We start from the raw sequence: 20,160 nt of genomic DNA on the forward strand, positions 1-20,160 counted from the left end.
AAAAAATAAACAAAACCTTTAAAAAAAAAAAAAAAAAGTTTTTTCCCAAGAAGGCATAATCTGCATTGCAGGTGAAGCGGAAATCACCAGCCCTAAATGATCCTGAAATGAACACAGCAAACAGCAGCAGCCGTCACTTGTAATTCAAAGCTGCTGTGAAACCAGGGGTTGGGGCACCGCGGGGACGGGGACAGGCGCGCATGCGGTCAGCAGGGCCGTCCGGCTGCCCGGGCACCGGGGCGCTCAGGGGACCCGCGGTGGGGACTAGGCCCCGGGAGCCGGCCTCACTTGGGCAGCTGGTTGTGGGGGTCGCAGTGCTGGGGTCGTGCCTCTGCTCCCCTCACCTGCTGTGTCTCCCACACAGACGTGCCTCCTGATGCGGCAGCAGCACGAAGCCGCGGCCCTCAACGCCGTGCAGAGGATGGAGTGGCAGCTGAAGGTCCAGGAGCTGGACCCCGCCGGGCACAAGTCCCTGTGTGTGAACGAGGTACCTTCCTTCTACGTGCCCATGGTCGACGTCAACGATGACTTCGTGCTTCTGCCAGCCTGACCCACCGCGGGACGGCCACACAGGACACAGGCGAGGGCCACACGCACCTGCCCGGCACTGCTGCCCCGTCCAGCCAGTGGAGGGAGACCTGGTCCCTCAGGTGGGGACGCCCGGGGAGAGACCCCGCACTTGGCCCCCTGGAGCGAGGCTCTTTTAAACCAGAGACCGCGGGAGGCCGAGGAGACCTCGGGGACGCAGACACGGACTCGGCGGCCCGGGGCCCTGCCCTCCCGCCGGCTGCACGGGCATTTCGGGTGGTGCAGAACCGAGTGTATTTTTTAAAATTTCTTGCTCCATTCTGATCAACTTAAAGAAAACGAAGGCGTCCACGCCTCAAACACCGCGCCCTCCACGCCGGAGGGCCCGGAGAGCGCCGGCCGGCTGCTGTCTGCCGCCACGGGCCTCGGCCGGGCTGGGGGCTGGGGCGCCGTGCAGGGGAAGGGCCCGGCCGCGCCGCCCGCCCGGACCGGACACGGACGCAGAGCCAGGACTCGGGTTGTGTTTTTAATGGGAGTCAAATCCACGTGGTTTGTATATTTTTTCCTTTAATCTTGGGCATTTTGTTTCTCTTTCTGAGAACATAACTTGAAACACTACAGAGCCAATAATCATATAAAAAGTGTACCCGGAAGCGCTGTACAGTTTTATACACACTCACAACGTACTTTGCTGCCTTCTAGATAATTTATTTTGCGACACATACTGCACAGTTGTAAATACCTCCTGTACTGTAACATCACTTCAGTTACGTGTAAAGAAATAAATAAATTAATTAAATGCTCTTTGTACACGACAGGACCCTCTCCAGGAGGGGCCGGCACACAGGACTGAGCTGCGGGGTCGCTCTGCGTCTTCAACTGTCCTACCCAGTTAGTAGCTTTTAATTCTGAAACACTGCTTTTTCCCTCCCTCCCTGCACGCCCCACCGAGCAGCACAGCTCACCAGGGAGGGTGAAGCTGGGTGAGTCCCTGTGCGCCCAGACCAGGGCAGGGGGCACAGGAGGACAAAGAGACCCGACAGGCTGCCTCCAGCTGGCTGCCCCCCAGGGCCTGGCGGGAGGAGGAACGAAACGAGGGTCCCTTGCGACTGGGACAGTAGACCCTGGGCAGTGTGGCCTTGGAGAGACCCCTGCCTGGCCCTCTGCACCCAGAATGGGAGCCCCCCCCGCCCCGCCCAAGTTTCCACGCGGGGCTGGCACATCTCCCAGCGAGGCCACTGCTGATACGGGGTCCCCACTGGGAGAGCCCCCGTGCTAGCCAGCACCAGCTCGTGAGCCCCATTTCGCAAAGCACACAGAGGCGACCCCCGTGCTCCCCTCAGAGGAGGCCCTACGGGGGGATAGGACTGAGCTGGCCTGGGGCCGCCTTCTGAGCAAAGTGACTCCAAAGAGACCGCCCTTGCCTCATCCAATCCTGGCTCACCATCACCGCCCCCCCCAACATGCTGGGCACTGGGGACAGGTGGGCACAGAGGTGGAGACCCAGACATCAGGGTTTGGGGTTGACCACCACCTCACTCACGTTCTGGAACCCCTCACCCTCCTGTGTCCTGTACCTCCCCACGCAGCAGCAACTGCACGATGACCCCCGCAGAACGACCTGTGTCCTCGGGCTCCTCCAGTGTGGGGCGCCGCGGGGAGCTCCCAAGTCCACACGGCACCCCCACCCCAGAGGAGTCCAGTCTCCCCTCCCCTCGGTGCACGTTCCCTCCGGGCTGGCACCCGCTCGGGTGCTTGCAGGGGAGGGGCGGACAGGGCAGCAAAGCTCCAGAGCTCTGGGCATAAATTAGTTATTTTTCAAATCATGGAGCGGTCCTCTCCGAAACCCATCTTTTTTGAGAGTGAGTAAGCCAGAGCAGAGGGAGAAGCAGGGAGCCCCCACAGGACTCGATCCCTGGACCCTGGGATCACGACACACGCTGAAGGCAGATGCTGCACCGACGGAGCCCCCGGGGCCCCCTCAGTAACCCATCTCTTAAGCCCCGTGTCTTTTCTAAGCACCAAACACCGCACTGACTCGCACGGAGAGTCTTGCCGTCACCAGCTTCAGCCCTGGGGCCAGAGGTCCCAGACTCCCTGGACCTGCCGGCTGTGCATGTGCACTGGGGCTGGGGAGCTGCCTCCATGGGCCAGCCGTGGCGGCTGGGGACGGCCGGGGCCCCAGGCCTCTCGACGGTGTGGTGCTGGCGGTGGCCCCGCAGGCTAGAGCTGTGGAGGCACAGAGCTCCCCGCTGCGCCGCGATGCCCGAGCCTTTGCAGGGGGGCCGCACCCAGCGACCTCGCGGTGTCCGGTCGGCGGGACAGGCTGGCTGTGGAGGGGCCCTGGTGCACAAGTAGTGAGTGCACACCTGGGGCTGTGTGACAGCTGGTGGCCTTGGCAGGAAAAGAGGGTTCCTTCACGTGAACCAAGCCGGCACGCGGGTATCTGGGCGGGCAGGCCCCAACAGCCAGCTTCCCTCCTCCCCGACAGAGGCAAGAGGCACAGGGAACTGCCCCCACATATTCTTGATGCGGGGGACTTGCACCCAGGACAGTGGAAAGAAGGGGCCCAGGTTCCCATTTCTGGGAACCAGGATGAGAAGCTGAGGGTCAGCACGGGAGCTCAGGGTGTGTGCATCACACACCATGGCTGGGGCTTCGGGCTACTTCCTCCCCCGGCGGGCAGCGAGCGGCTCGCACCCTACAGCCACACTTCGGGGCACAGAACCAAGAGAACCCATGCTTACGGGTACAACCTCTCTTACAAACATCAATGCACCTGAATCATTTGTAATAAGAAAAAGGAAAAAGAAAAGATAATTGCCATATACGTAGCAGGGCTTCTCAAGCTCGTACTTCTGTTTGGTCAGAGGAGTCTGCTGCGTCCTTTTTCCTGAGCGACAGGTGTTCAGCGGCATGTGTGGCCTCCACCTACTGTGGCCAGCAGCACCCTCCCAAGCTGTGGCCGCTGCATCTCTGAGCATTGCCGGGGGGCCGCACTCTGAGCATTGTTCCGGGGGCGGGGTGGGGGGCGAACCAGGCCCGCGGGGAGCTGCTTAGATAGAACAACGAAGAGGAACACAGTCCGTCCCGTCATGCACGGTTTGTGTGGTATGGCCAGGTTTACGTAAAATTTTTAAAAATGCCACGTGAGCGGTCAGTCACTTGGGGGAGCACGTGAGCGTTCCAGGGGTTTCTGGTGATATTCTATTTCCTGACCTTGGTATTGACTATGTAGGTCGACTTTGTGATAACTTAATGGGTATTAAATGTGTTTTTGGCACCTTTGTGTTAAATTTCACAATCTAAAAACACTGAAAGAATGTTCTGCATTTCCCTGTGGAGCCCAGGATGATATTCAAGGACATATTTTAGAAAATAGGATGCCAGATACCCAGTTAAAATGGCGATCTGAGCTATTTATCTCCCAATCAAAATCCCCCCAAAATTAGAACAGGCAGAAAACCACCAAGTCAAAGTAGTCCTGGTAAAGACAATGTTTCTATCCCAGATAAGAACCTCAGAGAGGGGCGCCTGGGTGGTTCAGTGGGTTAAGCCACACTGCCTTCGGCTCAGGTCATGATCTCAGGGTCCTGGGATCGAGTCCCGCATCGGGCTCTCTGCTCGGTGGGGAGCCTGCTTCCCTTCCTCTCTCTCTCTGGCTGCCTCTCCATCTACTTGTGATTTCTCTCTGTCAAATTAAGAAATAAAATCTTAAAAAAAAAAAGAATATGAAAAGAACCTCAGAGAAATGGAGATTCATTTAATGGAAAATGCAGAAATTCCAGAACAGCAAAGTAAACACTTTCAAAAATCTCTGTATCAGCAATAAGACCATGGGGTGGGGGAGAGCTGCCAACGTCAAGATTATCCGGAACTTTGGAAATGAACCAAGTCTTGGTACAATCCAAGGAGTGATTATTCCAGAAAAAGCAGCCAAATCTCTGTAGTGAGTTATGTGTCATTTTAACTTTCCATATTCCCATTCCTCTCTCTCATGTCAGTCTTGAAGACCAGCAGCCACCAGGGGGATGAGCCTGAGTGAGGGTCTCCAGGTGGCCGTCCATCTCCAGGGCACTGGCCCCATTCGACTAGTACGGCAGCTTCCCCAGAAAAGCCCCCTTCCTGGGACTTACTGGACCTGACTTGGAGTTCATTCACTGGGGAAAGACCTTTACTCCAGAGGGTTTGTTGAGGACAATCAATGACAACTGTTTGATATCACAGCTGCCTGAGGTGACTGAAACCCCTAAGAGCAAACAAGAGCCACAAAACTGACTAGATCTGGGGAATGAGGTGTCCATGGGTACACATACAAAGGCTCTGATGTAGAGGCCTTTTGGAAGCAGGAAATGAAGACTAATGCAGAGCTGTGACTGGCCAGAGCACTGAAGAGCCTTTGGGGTGTGGAAATCCTAGTGGATCAAAGCTTTCAAGGAAATCTGTCCAATCACTGGCTTAGCAGCAAGCTAACAGCACAAAGATGTCACTGCCTACACACAACAGAGAACTGAGACTGCAGAACTGGTTCAGCAAAGTCCCTAAGTACAGCAGCCCCTGCAACCAACCAACCAACAAAATCGAGAATGGGGAACTGATCTCCAGAATCAGCACTAGATCATTTAAAAAGTCTGCTTCTGAACAGAAAATGAAGAAATACGCAAAGAAACAAAGTTTGGCTCCAAATCAAGGGAAAAAAAATAGATACTGCGTTTGAGGAAGCCTAGAGGTTAAACCTAACACTTAAAGTCCACTTTGATAAATCACGTTCAAAGAACTAGATGCAACTCGGGGGCGGCCTGGGTGGCTCAGTTAAGCGTCTGCCTTCCGCTCAGGTTGGGATCCCCGGGTCCTGCGATCCCCGGGTCCTGCGATCCCCGGGTCCTGGGATCCCCGGGTCCTGCTCAGCGGGGAGCCTGCTTCTCCCTCTCCCCTGCCTGTGCTCTCGTGCTCGCTCAAAAATTTTTAAAAAACTATGAAGAATTAATACGACAGTAAAAGAATGGTGTCTCACCAAATAATATCAGTAAGTGGAGAAATTACTCTGCAGGGAGAACGGAAATCACGCCGTGGAAAGTGCAGCGGCAGAATCTTGAGTTCTAACCGGAAGACGCAGCAACCAGACGACCAGACGTGACGAGCAGAAAAGAAGGAAAATGAAAAGGTGGCGTCCAGGTCTCTGTTAGTCCAGAGACCCACTGGACGCGACCACGTGCGCCGCCGTGTGTGCAGTGCGGGTTCCCAGAAGGAGAGAAAGGGGCAGAGAGTATCTGGAATAACAGTGGCCCAAATTACCCACATTTGATGGGAAATCCTAGTGTAGATCCACGAAGCTCGAACTGCAGGACAGACTCAGGGCCCCGCGCCGGGACGCCGCCTGACCCGCTGCGAGCGAGGAGCCTGTGGGCAGCCGGAGCTCAGCGGAGGGCGCGGGGCCTCGGCGGGACTGAACGGTGAGCGGAGCCGGGGCCGAGGGCGGTGGCCGGTGCGTCCCATGCACGGGCGGGAAGAGACCGGCTGCCGGGACTTGGGTGACCGGAGTGGACGCCCTCAAGGATGGAGGAATTAGGACGTTCCCAGAATTGGCCGCTAGCACAGCCGCACTTCAGAAACCATGAAAAGTGTCCCTCACGCTCCCTTAGAAAACCCTGAATAGTAATCTGAGCGCACACGAGGAAGGAGAGACGCTGCTTCTCCCCAGTGACCGCAGAAACACAAAGGCCGCATCAACGCGGTTTCCGCCTCGGCTCGGCCGGCCGCGAGGACGCCGGGCGCGGGGACTACAGGACGGCGGGCGGGCTCCTGGCGTGTGAAGGCCGGACGGGTGCGCGGTCTGCAGCGCAGGGCAGGCGTACTGCGGGGCTCGGGTGCGTCACTGCCACCCCTTCCTACTCCCCCTGGCCGGGTGCTGGTCCCTAGTACAGGTACTGTGGCCCCCATCAACCTGTTCTTTCCAGCAGCTCCAAGATACGGTCAAATAAGCAGCACTTTAAATACAGGGCGCCTGGGGGGCTCAGTCGTTAAGCGTCTGCCTTCAGCTCAGGTCACAATCCCAGGGTCCCAGGATCGAGCCCCGCATCGGGCTCTCTGCTCAGCAGGAAGCCTGCTTCCTCCTCTCCCACTCCCCCTGCTTGTGTTCCCTCTCTCACTGGGTCTCTCTCTGTCAAATAAATAAATCTTTTAAGTAGATAAATAAATAAATGGGTTACTAGAAAGTACCTAAAACAAAAGAAGGCAGCACCACTGGAACTGAGAAAACAGATTTATGGCCTAAAAAGAGCAACAGTGTCAGGAGTTTAACCAATAATTGAGTGTAAATTTAAGTGAAAATGCCAATTAGAAGGGATAGACCAGCAGAACTCAGTTTTTAAGATTCTGATTCAGTGATGCGCTGCCTCCGTGAGACTTAGCAGAAGCCGGCAGACCGGAAAGAACCGGACAGTTCCTAGCGGCACCCGGAGCCCTCCGCGCGCTCCCCCTGCGCACGGACGGAACCGGCAAGCAGGAGGTCGACAAGGAAACCAAAGACGCAACACCAGCCCGGCCGCCGGCCAGCACTCAGCGCCGCGGCCAGCGGCACGTGCTTCGACGTGACCACGGGGCAGCTTCCAGGAGACCAACGCGTGCAGCCACACACCGAGGCTCGGTAAATGCAGAGAGCGAGATGATACGATGTGTGTCCTCCAACCTCGACGGGAGGACATCAGAAATCCGTACCGGGGAATCTAGAGAACTAAAAAATATGTGGAAATTAAGCACCACATTCTTCAATAGTCCAAGAAGAAATTACAAGGGAAATTAGAAAATATTTTGAGGGGCACACCTGGGTGGCTCAGCTGAAGCGTACGACTCTTGGTTTCACCACAGGTCACGATGCCGGCCGGGGTCATGAGATCGAGCCCCGTGCCTTTCTCTGTGCTGGGCGGGGAGTCTGCTTCCCCCTCTCCCTGCCCCTGCTCATGCGCGCGCTCTCTCTCTCATTCAAATAAATAAATAATATATCCATGTATAAACTGAAATAACGCAATAGGAAAAAATTTGAGCTTAACAAGAGGTGTGTGGGGAGGGGTGCCTTCTGGGACCAGGCGCGGCTTTCCCTGCGGAGCCCTGCAGCCCCTGAGCTCGGCCACCCAGAGCAGGACCTGCACACACGCCTGGCACCCTGAACACAGCGAGGGGCTGCGCGGCCGGCCCCCAGGCCACACCGAATGGCACAGCTCACCCACACACACCGCGGAGCTCACCCCGTCCAAGTGTTTACGATGATACATTTTAGGTTATGTTAATTTCAACATGATATAAAAAGAAGAAAAACTTGCATGAACTGAAAACATTTCTAGAATATCAAAGTGCAAACAGTTCATCTCAAACACACCCACACTACAAGACCCGTTGAAAGACGTCATGCCGGCGGGAGGACACGGGTATTCCACAGAATTCTGCGTCTGCGTAGAGAAACCATGTCTAGAATGTAAACTATATGGTTAAGCAGATAATAGTTATTTCATCATTTCCTTAAACATAGTTACCTGTTTAAAACAATTTTCTAAAATTTTTATTTATTTATTTATTTATTGGACAGAGAGAGATCACAAGCAGGCAGAGAGGCAGGCAGAGAGAGAGGAGGAAGCAGGCTCCCCGCTGAGCAGAGAGCCCGATGCGGGATTCGATCCCAGGACCCTGGGATCATGACCTGAGGCGAAGGCAGATGCTTAACCCACTGATCCACCCAGGTGCCCCTGGTTCCCTGTTTAAAAAATAGAACTGCAGGAAGTGGATTACAGCACATGTACAGTACAAGGGATAACTGGCAAGTGTCCTGTCCCTTGGCTTCTAACGTTTTCACATATTTGTTTTTCACCTACTTGTTCTTAAGCATATATTGAAAACCCTGAAGTAAAGAATAGAATAACAAAAGTTATAACTAACGTGACAAATAATAGAAATAAAGTGAGGGGCGCCTGGGTGCTCAGTGGGTTAAAGCCCCTGCCTTCGGCTCAGCCCCGCATCGGGCTCTCAGCCCCGCATCTGCTCTGCGGGGAGCCTGCTTCCTCCTCTCTGTCTCCCTGCCTCTCTGCCTGCTTGTGATCTCTGTCTGTCCAATAAATAAATAAAATCTTAAAAAAAAAAAAAGTAAAATGAAATCATGAAAGCACAGACGCCCAAAAGCAGAAATAGACGGGGGGGGGGGGGGGCGGCGGGGGAACAAAACAGAGACGGGACAAGCAGACGGCAAACGGCAGGCGACAGACCCCAAGCTAACCGTGTCCACAATGACACACACTGTGCTTCCTGAGCGTGCTCATAAAGGCAGCGATGGCCGCAGACTCCAGACGCGACGATACGCCCGTAAGAAAACACTAAGTGCGCCAAAGCACGTTAAGAGTAAAAAGTAAAACTAAAAGACGGGAAAAATGTACCACGCGAACACTATTCCCGAGAAATCGAGAGACGGTACCCATCTTTACAGATCCATTTTTGAAAGTCAAAGGAATAAAGCTTTAAGATTCAAAATTTCCTTCCGTGAACCCAACTTCCACATTTCTTTCTCACCTGCACAGCCCAGGAAATGAGGATTTGCAAACAAAGGACGCAGGCGAGCCGAAAGGACTCTTTTAGCGGCGGGCACTGGCCACGGCACAGGACGCACATCTCCACCAGCTCAGAAGATGCGCGTCCCACAAGATCCGTCCTAATCTGCAATGGGACTGAATTACAACCAGGAACTGAAAGATCTTTTCAAATCTCCGGGTATTTGGGAACTAGACTATACCCTCCTTCAAAGGCCTTGGGTCAAGGAAGCGGCCAGACGGGAGCCCCAAAGCCTGGCCTTTGACGAGGGCGATAAAACGGATACATCTCACCACAAACAAAACAAAAAAACCTGAGAAATCTCTAGCCAGACAACTCAACGCTTTTTTTTTTTTTTTTTAAGATTTTATTTATTTGCCAGAGAGAGAGAGAGAGAGAGACATCGCCATAGAGCACGGGCAGGGGGAGCCACAGCGAGACGGAGGGGGAAGCCGGCCCCCCGCTGAGCAGGGAGCCCGACGCGGGGCGCGACCCCAGGACCCTGAGATCACAACCCGAGCCAAAAGCAGACGCTTCACTGACTGAGGCAGTTTTTTTACAAAGGTTGAGGGCACGAAGACCCAGCACCGGGAATACGAGCCGTGACGTCACTGAGGATCTTCTGGATAATAAAACAGTAACGAAGAGTTTTCAGTAAGAACTTTCACACCAAACATTCAGCAGCGTAGGGGCGTCTGGGGGGCTCAGTGGGCTGGGCGTCTGCCTTCGGCTCGGGTCATGACCTCAGGGTCGTGGATCAAGTCCCACGTCGGGCTCCCTGCTCAGTGGGGAGCCTGCCTCCCCCCCCCTCCAAAAAACAGCGCCCATGAAAACCTACAGCTGATCCGACTTCATGGTGAGAGACGGGTTCAGTCCCTGAGGCAGGACGAAGGGCCCCATCCTCACCGCGGCCGCCCGGCACTGGACGGACCCACGCGGCCCGCCCGGTGCGGCAGCCGCGTTCCTGGGAACGAAGCGTGCGGGTCTGCGTCTCTAGGCGCCATCCCTGCCTAATGAAACATCCCTGCCACGTCCCAAGCGCCACTGGATGGGACACGGACACGGACGCACCCAGCGCACCCCACGGCGGGCGGCCCCACAGGAGCGCACGGGACGGGAAGCCGCCCCCTCCCGCCCGAGAGTCTGCGGCCGACCGCGCCGGAACGGACGAGCATGCGGGCCGCGGGTCCGGGGCGCGTGCGGTGAGAGCGCCACCGGTCCAAGTGCCTGGGAACGAGCTTCTGCAAGCGACACCAATGCGACATCACAAATACGCTGGAGAAAAGCCCCGGAGCCCAGCACCCCCGCAAGGCAATGATCGGCGAAGCCAACCCGAGCAGAGTCCGCTCCGGAAGGCCGGGCTCCCCGTGACCACCTGTCACCAACAGGAACACTCGGCGCAGAAACAAGCAACTGGACTGCGGCACCAGGGGACGGAGGGCACTGCGGAGACCTCGCGGGCCGTGCCAGGAGCCCCTCCCCAGCTCCCAGCTAACCCCGAGCCGGGAAGCCGCCCAGAGTAGCTGCTCAGGACCGCGGTCAAGATGCGCACTCGGCACAGATGAGGTCCCCGTCCGCCCCCCCGCCCCGCCCCGCGCGACAGCACCTGCCGCGTCCCCCGCTCCGGGCGGTGCCCTCGTCCCGCGGGGCTTGCGAGAGAACGGGGTGCGGCGAGGACCCTGAGCCCAGGCACAGGTCCTGTGTCTGACGGCTCCCCGCCGCTTGCGGTCACATAAGGGCCAAAAAAAGGACAGTGGCCACAGTTCAACCTCCACGGGCTGAGGGGGCTCTCTGGAGACGGAGGAGCTACTGTCCGTCTTCTGTCGGGGCCGTGTTCCCGCTGCACACGCTGGGCCGAGGCGCGGGGTGGGTACGTGCGAGGGGGTCCCCGTCAGGCTGACCGCAGAGTCGCAGACACTGGAGCCGCTGCACAAAACAAGGACTATATTCGGGCGCCCGGGAGGCTCGGTCGGTGAAGCGTCCACCTTCGGCTCAGGTCACGATCCTGGGAGCCCGGGTCGAGCCCGCACCGGCTCTCTGCTCAGCGGGGAGCCTGCTTCCCCCTCTGCTGCTCCCCCTGCTTGTGCGCGCGCGCTCTCCGACAAATAACAAATAAAATCTTACAACTAAAACAAAAACCAAAAAACCAGGAACATACCCTTGGCGGAAATCGCTTGGCGGTCACAGATGCGTGAACCCAGCCTTCATTCAAGATTAGGGGCCCATTGGGGCTCCCGCGGGGCTCAGTCAGGTCTGGGTCTGACCCTTGATGTGACTCAGGTCAGGATCTCAGGGTCACGAGACTGAGCCCTGGGTCAGGCTCCACACTGAGCACGGACCTGCCTAATATTCCTCCCTCCCGGCCCCTCCTTCCCCTGCACGTGCTGTCAGTCTCTCAAAAAAAAAAATATTGAGCAATCCTTCAAAAATGAGTAAATATGATTTCCAGAGTTAACACAGCATAATACTCAAAACTGCTACTTCTCCACAAATTGTAAAACAGGGGCACCCGGGGGCTCAGTTGGTGAAATGTCCACCTTTGGCTCGGGTCATGATCCCGGGGTCCTGGGATCGAGCCCCACATTGGGCTCCTGCTCAGTGGGGAGCCTGCTTCCCCCTCTGCGCCTCCCCCTGCTTGTGGTCTCTCTCTCACTCACTCTTTCGGCCAAGTAAAAGAAATAAAAATCTAAAAAAAAACTATAAAAAAGCAAGAGACAGGAAATACATCTCATTCACAAAGGGAAATGACTAGTTGTTGATTAATTTCTCAGAGACGGAGAGAGACATGACCCCAAGAAGGCTTCCCTGCCCGGTGCAGGGCTCCGTCCCACAACCCTGAGATCGTGACCTGAGCCAAAATCAAGAGTCAGACACGCTGAGCGCCTGGGGGGCTCAGGCGCTAAGTGTCTGCCTTCGGCTCAGGGTCAAAGGGACTGAAGGTCCTGGGATCCAGCCCCGCATCGGGCTCTCTCCTCAGCAGGGAGCCTGCTTCTCCCTCTCCCATTCCCCTGCTTGTGTGCCCTCTTTCACTGTGTCTCTGTCAAATAAATAAATAAAATCTTTAAAAAAAAAAAAAAAAAGAAGAGTCAGACACTCAACTGACTGAGCCAGCCAGGTGCCCCGTTCTGTGTGGTTTCAACCCCTGTTTTCCTGTAGTACTTAATAGGCAAATGCACGAAACCATTACCCATGCATGTCCGGTGGTCCCGAAGATGCAGACATAAACTGTACCATAACAGCGCAAGGGGACACGGACGCGCGTGGGGTGAGTGTTCGGATGCTTCGGGAAACAATGGGTGTTGTTCATGCCGGTGTGTTCTAAGTGCGGCCCGACTGTCGTAAGGTGACTGCAAGCCCCGAGGTAGCCACTGACCAACAACTAAGAACTTACAGAAAGAGAAAGAAAAAGAGAACTAAGACAGTATGTTTTATTTATTTATTTGGGGGACAGCGAGAGCTCGCATGAGCACGGGGGAGGGGCAGAGGCGGAGGGAGGAGCAGGCTCCCTCCATCTCAGGACGGGCCCCTGCTGAGGGCAGACGGGCCACTGGCGGAGCCCCCCAGGCGCCCCGAGAGGGTACATTCCAACAATCAACGGAATACAAAGACGGTGCTGGAGGAGCTGAGCAACAGCAGCGGACATGGAAGACGGAGAACAGGGAGCGGTAGAAGCCGATCCAGAAGAGAACGGGGTGTCTTACAAGCATCGGACAAAATAGAATGTAATTTAAAAATGGTCACAAAAATCTGAGGAAGACATTTATATTAATCTTGGAAGTCCAGTCTGTCAAGGAAATGCAACAATTACAGCCACATAAACACTGAACAGCAGAACCCCCAGAACAGCTGGCCCCAACCCAGCAGAACGGAAGAGAGACACAGACAGCCCCACGACAAGGGCTGCACGGGGTTCCCCATTTCCACACGGTGCGCTGGACGCGCCCCCGACACCGGCCAAACCAGCACCTTCTCAAGTGCACGTGGAACCTTCTCAGGGACAGACCCCCGGTCACACGGAACAGCAGGGCCCGGATGCGTAAAAAGACTGGGATGACGCAGGTCGTCTCCACCTGCAGTGGAAGGGAGCTCGAGAGCCGGAACGCTGGCAAATCCCAACGTGCAGGCTGAAGACCGCGCTCGGAAACAGCCTAGGAGCCAACAAACGAGTCACAAGGGACGTTGTAAAAATACTCAAAGACCAGAAAACAGTTAGAGGATGCATTGTGGGTGAAGTTCAGAACTATAAACGCTTACTGCATAGAAGAGACCCGAAACCTAGCTTCCCACCTTCAGGAACAAGAAAAAAAGAGCAAACTAAACCCAAAGCCAGCGGAGGTGCGAAGAGCCGCGAGGGCATCCGTGAGGGGCGGCACGGGTCCCCCCAGCCCGGAGGAGCCGCGTCCTTGCATGTGGCCACGGCTCTACCCAACAGAGGAGAGGAGGCCACCCCCTTCTCCGCAACAGCTCAGCCAACGAGGGGCCCCTACACGTCCCGCTCCCGGGGACTCCAACGGACTCGGAGTCCTCAACAGCCCCCAACCCCTCCTTTCCTCCGTGGAAAGGCCGCCGCCTCTTTGTTCCCGGATTTGCCTTTATCCCATTTTGCTGATAAAGTAACTGTTCATTTCATTTTTAAGTTTAACACTGGAGATAAAATGAAATATAGAAAGAGAACAAAACAAGTTGGTTGCACAATTCTTTATATAGACTGAGAAAAAACAAGACTCAAATTACTAAAATTGGAAGTGAGGGGCACCTGGGTGGCTCAGTGAGTTAAGCCTCTGCCTTTGGCTCAGGTCATGGTCTCAAGGTCCTGGGATCGAGCCCCGCATCGGGCTCTCTGCTCATTGGGGAGCCTGCTTCCCCCTCTCTCTCTGCCTCTCTGTCTACTTGTGATCTCTGTCTCTGTCAAATAAATAAATAAAATCTTTAAAGAAACAAAATTGGAAGTGAATAAGAAAACATTACTGGATTCTACAGAAATACAGAAAGATAAGAAAATACAATGAAAAATTAAATGCAGCTTTATTAGAAATCCTAGGAAATGGACACATTCCTAGAAACACACACATTACTGAAACTGACCCAAGAAGCAACAGAAAATCCAAACATGCCCCATAATAAGAGACTAAATGAGTAATCAACAACATCCCACAGAAGGCAGGTCCAGGACCAGATGGCTTTGTGGGTAACCCCTACCAAAGGTTAAAGAATTAGCCCCAGTCCACCCCAACCTCTCCCAAAGAACAGGAAGGGACACCCTAGGACTCGCTCCGTGAGGTCACCATAACCCTGACAACAAAGTCAGACAAAGACATCGCCAGGGGAAAGCGACAAACCAGTCCTGACGAATACAGGTGCAAACATTCTCAAGAAAATACTCGGGAATAGAGTCCCGCAGCACATTAAAATAATCGGGGGCACCTGGGGGCTCGGTGGGTGAAAGCCTCTGCCTTCGGCTGGGGTCACCATCCCAGGCTCTGGCATCAGGTCCTGCGTCCGCTCCCTGCTCGGCGGGGCCTGCGCCTGCGTCCCCCACGCCCCTGCCTGTGTTCTCGGTCTGCCCGATAAACAAACACACAAATCATTCTGACAAACTCGGACATCAGATCACGTGCGTCTGTCCGAGGAGGACGGGGCGGTTCGACCTACAGAAACCGTCTGACTGGCAGGAAGGGAAACGTTCAAAATCCCTTCCTTCCGGGATAAAACCTCCGAGATTAGGAAAGACAGTGACAGAACGACAGTGGGGAGACGCGAGGCCGAGTCCCCGATGGACCCGCGGCCGGCTCTGTGCTCCGCGGGGACCCGCGCCCCGCCGGCCCCTCGCAACGGGGTGTCCGTCCGTCCCACAAGCAAAGCGGACCCCGGAGCGCGTGCGGCCCGAGCACAGCCCGCGGGCCGGACACCGCGAGCCGGACACCGCGGGCCGGACACCGCGAGCCGGACACCGCGGGCCGGACACCGCGGGCCGGACACCGCGGGCCGGACACCGCGAGCCGGACACCGCGGGCCGGACACCGCGGGCCGGACACCGCGGGCCCCGCGGGCTCCACCGCCAGCCCCGGAGGCGACCGCGCGAGGGTCCCCGCGGACAGCGAGGCCCGACGCCCGCCGGGCGCCCCCGCAACAACGAGCTGGAGCCGGACCCCCCGCGTCCCGGCCAGGCCCCGCCGGCCACGCGCTCCGAGACGGGCCGGACGCCGCCACCCGCGGGCCCGGGGTCCGGGCACACCCCGCCGCGAGGAGCGCTCGGCCCGGTCCACCCGCGGAGCCCAACGCGCCCCCGGGCCCCGGCGTCCCGCGAACGCCGTCCGCGGCCCCGCGCCGCTCACCTCCGGCCTGCGGAGGAAGACCCCGGCCGGGCCCGCGCCGCGCACCGCGGCGGCCACGTTCCAGCTCCCGGCGGCCGCGGCTCCCCCGCAGCAGCGCCTTCCCGACGCCGCCAGCTCCCGAGCGCCCCGACGGCCCCGCCGGCCACGCCTCCAGCGAGGACGCTGCGCCCGCCCCGCGTCCGACCACGCCCCTGCGCCCGAGTGCCCCTCCTGCCGGCCACGCCTCCGGCCACACCCCTACCGGCCCCTCCCTTCGGCCACGCCCCCGCACGAGCGCCCCGTCGACGGTGTCCCCGCACGCGGACGCCCCGCCTCCCCACCCCGACCACGCCCCTGCACGCACGCCCCTCCTGTCGGCCACGCCCCTGCACGAGGACGCCCCGCCGGCCACGCCCTTCGACCACGCCCCCGAGCGAGGACGCCCCGCCGGCCACGCCCCCACGGCCCCTCCCGGCCTCCACGTGCCTCCGCCGCGCCTCCGCACCCCCCCGCGGCGGGGGCGAGGGCGCCGCGTCCCTCCCGGTTCCCGCTCCCAGGCCCCGCCCCTGCCGCCCTAGGCCCTGGGGCCCCGCGCGGCCGAGCGCAGAGCGGCCGATGGAGGCGGAGGCGCGGGCCCGGCGCCTGCTGGCCGCCGCCTCGTGGCTGCCGTGCGTGGCGCTGGGGCTGGCGCTGGGCCCGGGGCCGCTGCTCACCGCGCTGCCGCCGCACCCCTGCCGGCCGGACCCCGCGCTGCTGCGCCCCGAGCCCCTGCCCGCTGCTGCGCTGCCCCGAGCCCGCGGCCCTGCACGCCCCAGCGGCCGGCACTACGCGCTGCCCGGTCTCCGCCGTGCGCCCCGGCCCGCGGCGCCCCGCTCCCCTCCCACCGCGCCCTGCCCGCACCCCCGCGGTCCCCCCGTCTCCTGCCCGCCGCCTGCCGGGGCTGTGCGCGGGGCTCCTGGCGGGGGTAGACGGGGCCGCAGGGGCCCCGGGAGGCGGGGGCCAGGCCTACTGGCGGCACCTGCTGCCCGAGCGCGCCAGTGTGGGCGGGCGGCCCGGAGGAAGAGGCGTTCGGTGGACCGTCGGAGCGCAGGGCGGCCAGGGGGTCCGCGGTGCGTGGCGCTGCGGGGCCAACGAACGGAGCGAGCTGCGGCTTGGGGCCGTGCAGGGGTCGAAACGGAGTCCCCGCGGCAGGAGGCTCTGAACCCCCGCGGCCCGCAGCGCCGCGAGCCTTCCCGCCGCCCCCCCCACCCCGAGGGGCCGGCTGGACGCGGGGCGGCCACTTCAGGGGTCTCTGGGGGCGGCTGGGACCTGCCCAGCTGGGCTTCCCTCCCGGCCTCTGTCCCTGGGAGGATGGGCCCCAGCGCGGAAACTGGGACAGGGTTGCGGCATCCCTGCCTGGAGTCCTGAAACCGCCCCGGCTCCTCGTCCGCCGGCTCCGTCCCCGTCGCACCTGCCCTTCTGTTGGGACACAGACCAGGCAGCGCCCCACCGGCTTCCGCGAACGCTTGGTTTTTAAACTAGAAACTCGGTTGTAGTGGGACTCAAAGTGGTAGCTTAGGTCTGGGGACAAGGCAGGGACACCCCCGGGGGGGGGGGTGAGACTCAGGTCAAGGGCCCTTGCCAGGAAAAGCAGGTGAGCCCAGCCCTCCAGCCTGTTCCCGGAGTCACTCTTGAGATGAGCAGGCCAGGGGGGAGTGAGGGCCAGGGCCTCGGCCCAGCGGTGGGAAGCTTAGACCCGTGAAGAGTCCCCTGTGGCGGCACAGAGGTGAGTGGGACCCGCCCAGAGAAAACCAGAACAGCCGTGGGGCTCCAGGAGGGTGTCCTGAGGACCCCTGTCCTTGCCCTCTGGGGCTTCAGACCAGGCATTGTTCAGATCTCAGCGGAGGACTGCCAGAGTCAGGAGGGTGTGCTGTGTGACCTTGAGCAAGTCGCTCGCCCGCTCTGTGCCTCAGTTTCCCCATCTCCAGAGAGGAGTTGGAGCAAGACCCCTAGGGCCCTTGGCAGCCTGACCCTGCGGGAACTCCAGCACGCGGGAGGGTGGGCCTGGCCAGCTCACAGGTGACTGGTGTTCCCCGTAGTGGAACCTCGTGTGTGAGGATGGCTGGAAGGTGCTCTGGAGCAGATGAGCCACCGCCTAGGCTGGCTGCTGGGCTCGGTCCTCCTTGGTGCAGGCTGTGACCGGTGAGGAGCTGGCCTTTCCTCTGCCCTAGCTGTCCTCCCCTCGTGCCCTTCAAGGTCTAGCTAGGTCCCCAAGCCGTCTGACCCTCAGCCTCGCGTGTTCCCTGCCGCCCCCCAGGTTTGGACGTCGGGCTGTGTTTGTGGCCTCCCTGGTGCTGGCCACAGGCCTGGGGGCCAGTGAGGCCCTGGCCGCCAGCTTTCCTGCCCTGGTGGCTCCGAGGCTGCTTCATGGGGGGGCCTTGGCAGGCTTTGGCCTGGCCCTGTACGTGGCTCGTGAGTACTGTGGGGTGCTTCTGGGGGGCACCCCCTCGTGCGAGGCCGGCCACTCAGCTGCAGGGCCAAGTCCGGGTGCTGGAGAGGCCCCTCTGACACTCCCACTGAGGACCCTTCTTGTGAAGGCGGGAGGGGCGCCATCTGTTCTGTGAGCTCTGCTGGTGGTGGGAAGGGCCGGGGCCTGGAGGAGGCTGTGACTGGTGCCCCTCGGCCCCGGACAGAACAGGCTGTTTCTGCTCAGGTCTGGAGCTGTGTGACCCCCCTCACCGCCTGGCATTCTCCGTGGCGGGTGGCCTCTTCTCGGTGCTGGGCGCCCTGCTGCTGCCCGGCCTGGCCCTGCTTGCGCAGGACTGGCACCTTCTGCAGGGGCTGAGCGCCCTGGTCACAGGGCTCTTGCTCCTGTTCTGGGGGTAAGTGTGGGGGTAGACGGTTGCAGAACAGCGGTAGAGGCCACGTGTGTCGTAACCCTCCATGCATGTGGGAATGGGACAATGACCCAGGAAGCCATGGTATGTCGTCTCCCCCTGGGTCCTGGGCGAGGCCGTTGGCCTTGGCCAACCCTCCAGAGAGGACCCGTGGGCAGCCTCACCCGACCCTGCAGGTTCCCATCGCGGTTCCCAGAGTCTCCCCGCTGGCTGCTGGCCACGGGACAGCTAGCCCGAGCCAGGAAGATCCTGGGGCACTTTGCGGGAGCCGGGGACGTGGACCCCGAGGACAGCTCGGAGGAGGAGAGCTCCCTGGCTACGGGTAACGCACCAGCCAGGAGAAGGGAGGAGAAGGCTCGGCCTCTCACGGGCACCCCTCCTGTCCCTGGAGGCACAGAACTGGATATGCCGGCTGCAGGGGGCCCCCCGCCCCAGTACCACTCCGTCCTGGAACTCCGGCACCTGCGTCGCCTGGAGGAACGGACTCATCCTTCAGTTCGTGAGGAGGAGAGGGCGTGGGCGGGCCAGCGGTCCCGGAGCCTCCTCCCAGGCCGGGTCTTGGCCACCGGAGTCCCCAGGCCGGTCGCGCCTTAGCTCTGCGCTTCTTTCCTTCCTCCCAGGCTGATGTGCGGGGGCGTCCGGGCCAGCTTCCTGCGCAGCCTGACCCCGAGGGAGCCCACCTTCTACCAGCCCTACTTCCTGGGCGCTGGCCTGGGCGCAGGAGCCAGCGTGTTCCTGCTGCTGACGGGGGACCTCTGGGGACGACGCCCAGTCCTCTTGCTGGGCACCCTGGCCATGGGCTTGGCGTCCCTGCTGCTCCTAGCCGGGACCCAGTGTGAGTGTGCAGACTCCTCGTGGGCGGCTGAGGGTCTCACTGCCGTGGGGTGCTGGGGTCGGCCCTCTCCTGGGCCCACGAGAGAGGCACAGGTGTTGGGGTGACGCTGTGCCGCTTACTCCACTCACATCCACGCCGTGTACCCAAACCAGCACCCAAAGGATCCCACGGGAAGGGGCTCGATAGAAGGGTTTCGTTCAAGTAGGGGCGGCTGGGAAGCCCTGTCACCCGCCACCTGGCACAGGGCACGTGTCGTGGGGAAGGCTGGGCAGCCAGGCCCCGTGGGCACCGTGGGAGCCTGCTCCTCCTCCCCAGACTTGCCAGAATGGACCCTGCTGTGCCTCTCTGCCCTGGGCCTCCTGGCTTCCCAGGCCGCGTCTGCCGTCCGCGCGCTCCTGGCCGCAGAGGTCCTCCCCACGGTGATCAGGCGCGGCTGCCCGAGCCCGGCCCGGACTTCACACCGGCCCTTCCCCAGGGGCACAGGGGACCCTGGTCACAGAAGGGAGTGGAGGTGGCCCCCAGAGAGGAGAGAATCCCAGGGGAACGGCCAGGTTCTCATTTCCTGATCCAGGGTGGCGAGGAGACCCCCCCCCCCCCCCCGCTCCACAAACACTTCTGACTTTGGTTTTCCCGGGGCCCCCACACTGTGCCCCCGGCCCCATCCCCCGGTACACCCCCCCCCAACGCCGCACATTCTCCCGCAGGGGGGCCGGGCTGGGCCTTGTGCTGGGGGCCGGCTTCCTGGGCCAGGCGGCCGCCCCCCTGGCCGACCTGCCGGGCCGGCGCGGCTTCTTCCTGCACCACGCGGTGTTCGTCTCCTTCGCGGTCCTGGCGCTGCTGCTGGTGTTGCTGCTGCCTGTGTCGCTGCGGGACGCCGACCGCCTGTGCCGCGCCCCGCTCCGCCGCCCGGACCCGGCCGGCCTGCCGCCGCTGCCGCCCATGCCCTGTCCGGTGCGGCAGCCCCCGGCCCAGGAGAGCTGAGCGCAGCCCCCTCGGGCGGCCGGGACCCAGGGCCGGGCCCCCCCACCCCCTGGAG

The 20,160-nt window shown here is 60.1% G+C and overlaps 2 protein-coding genes across 8 annotated transcripts in view; both read left to right on the forward strand.

The window, feature by feature from the left end:
* Window positions 1–1,327, forward strand: part of ANKRD11 (ankyrin repeat domain containing 11) — a 174,649-nt gene extending 173,322 nt beyond the window's left edge. For all 7 annotated transcript variants that reach the window (XM_082711427.1, XM_082711426.1, XM_082711430.1 and 4 more), the window contains exon 12: window positions 365–1,327. In XM_082711427.1, coding sequence (XP_082567553.1) covers window positions 365–550 — 186 coding nt within the window. In that variant the 3' untranslated portion in view covers window positions 551–1,327. The remainder of the gene's footprint in view (window positions 1–364) is intronic.
* A 16,205-nt stretch (window positions 1,328–17,532) lies between these two features.
* SLC22A31 (solute carrier family 22 member 31) lies at window positions 17,533–18,975 on the forward strand. The gene is made up of 4 exons (XM_082711581.1): window positions 17,533–17,594; window positions 17,710–17,864; window positions 18,106–18,274; window positions 18,466–18,975. Exons 1-4 carry the CDS (start codon window positions 17,536–17,538, stop codon window positions 18,881–18,883), a joined length of 801 nt encoding a protein of 266 aa, XP_082567707.1. The 5' UTR covers window positions 17,533–17,535; the 3' UTR covers window positions 18,884–18,975.
* Window positions 18,976–20,160: the final 1,185 nt, after the last annotated feature.

Source organism: Mustela nivalis (genome assembly GCF_964662115.1).
Source record: "Mustela nivalis genome assembly, chromosome: 18".
In the NCBI taxonomy this organism is placed as follows: Eukaryota; Metazoa; Chordata; class Mammalia; order Carnivora; family Mustelidae; genus Mustela; species Mustela nivalis.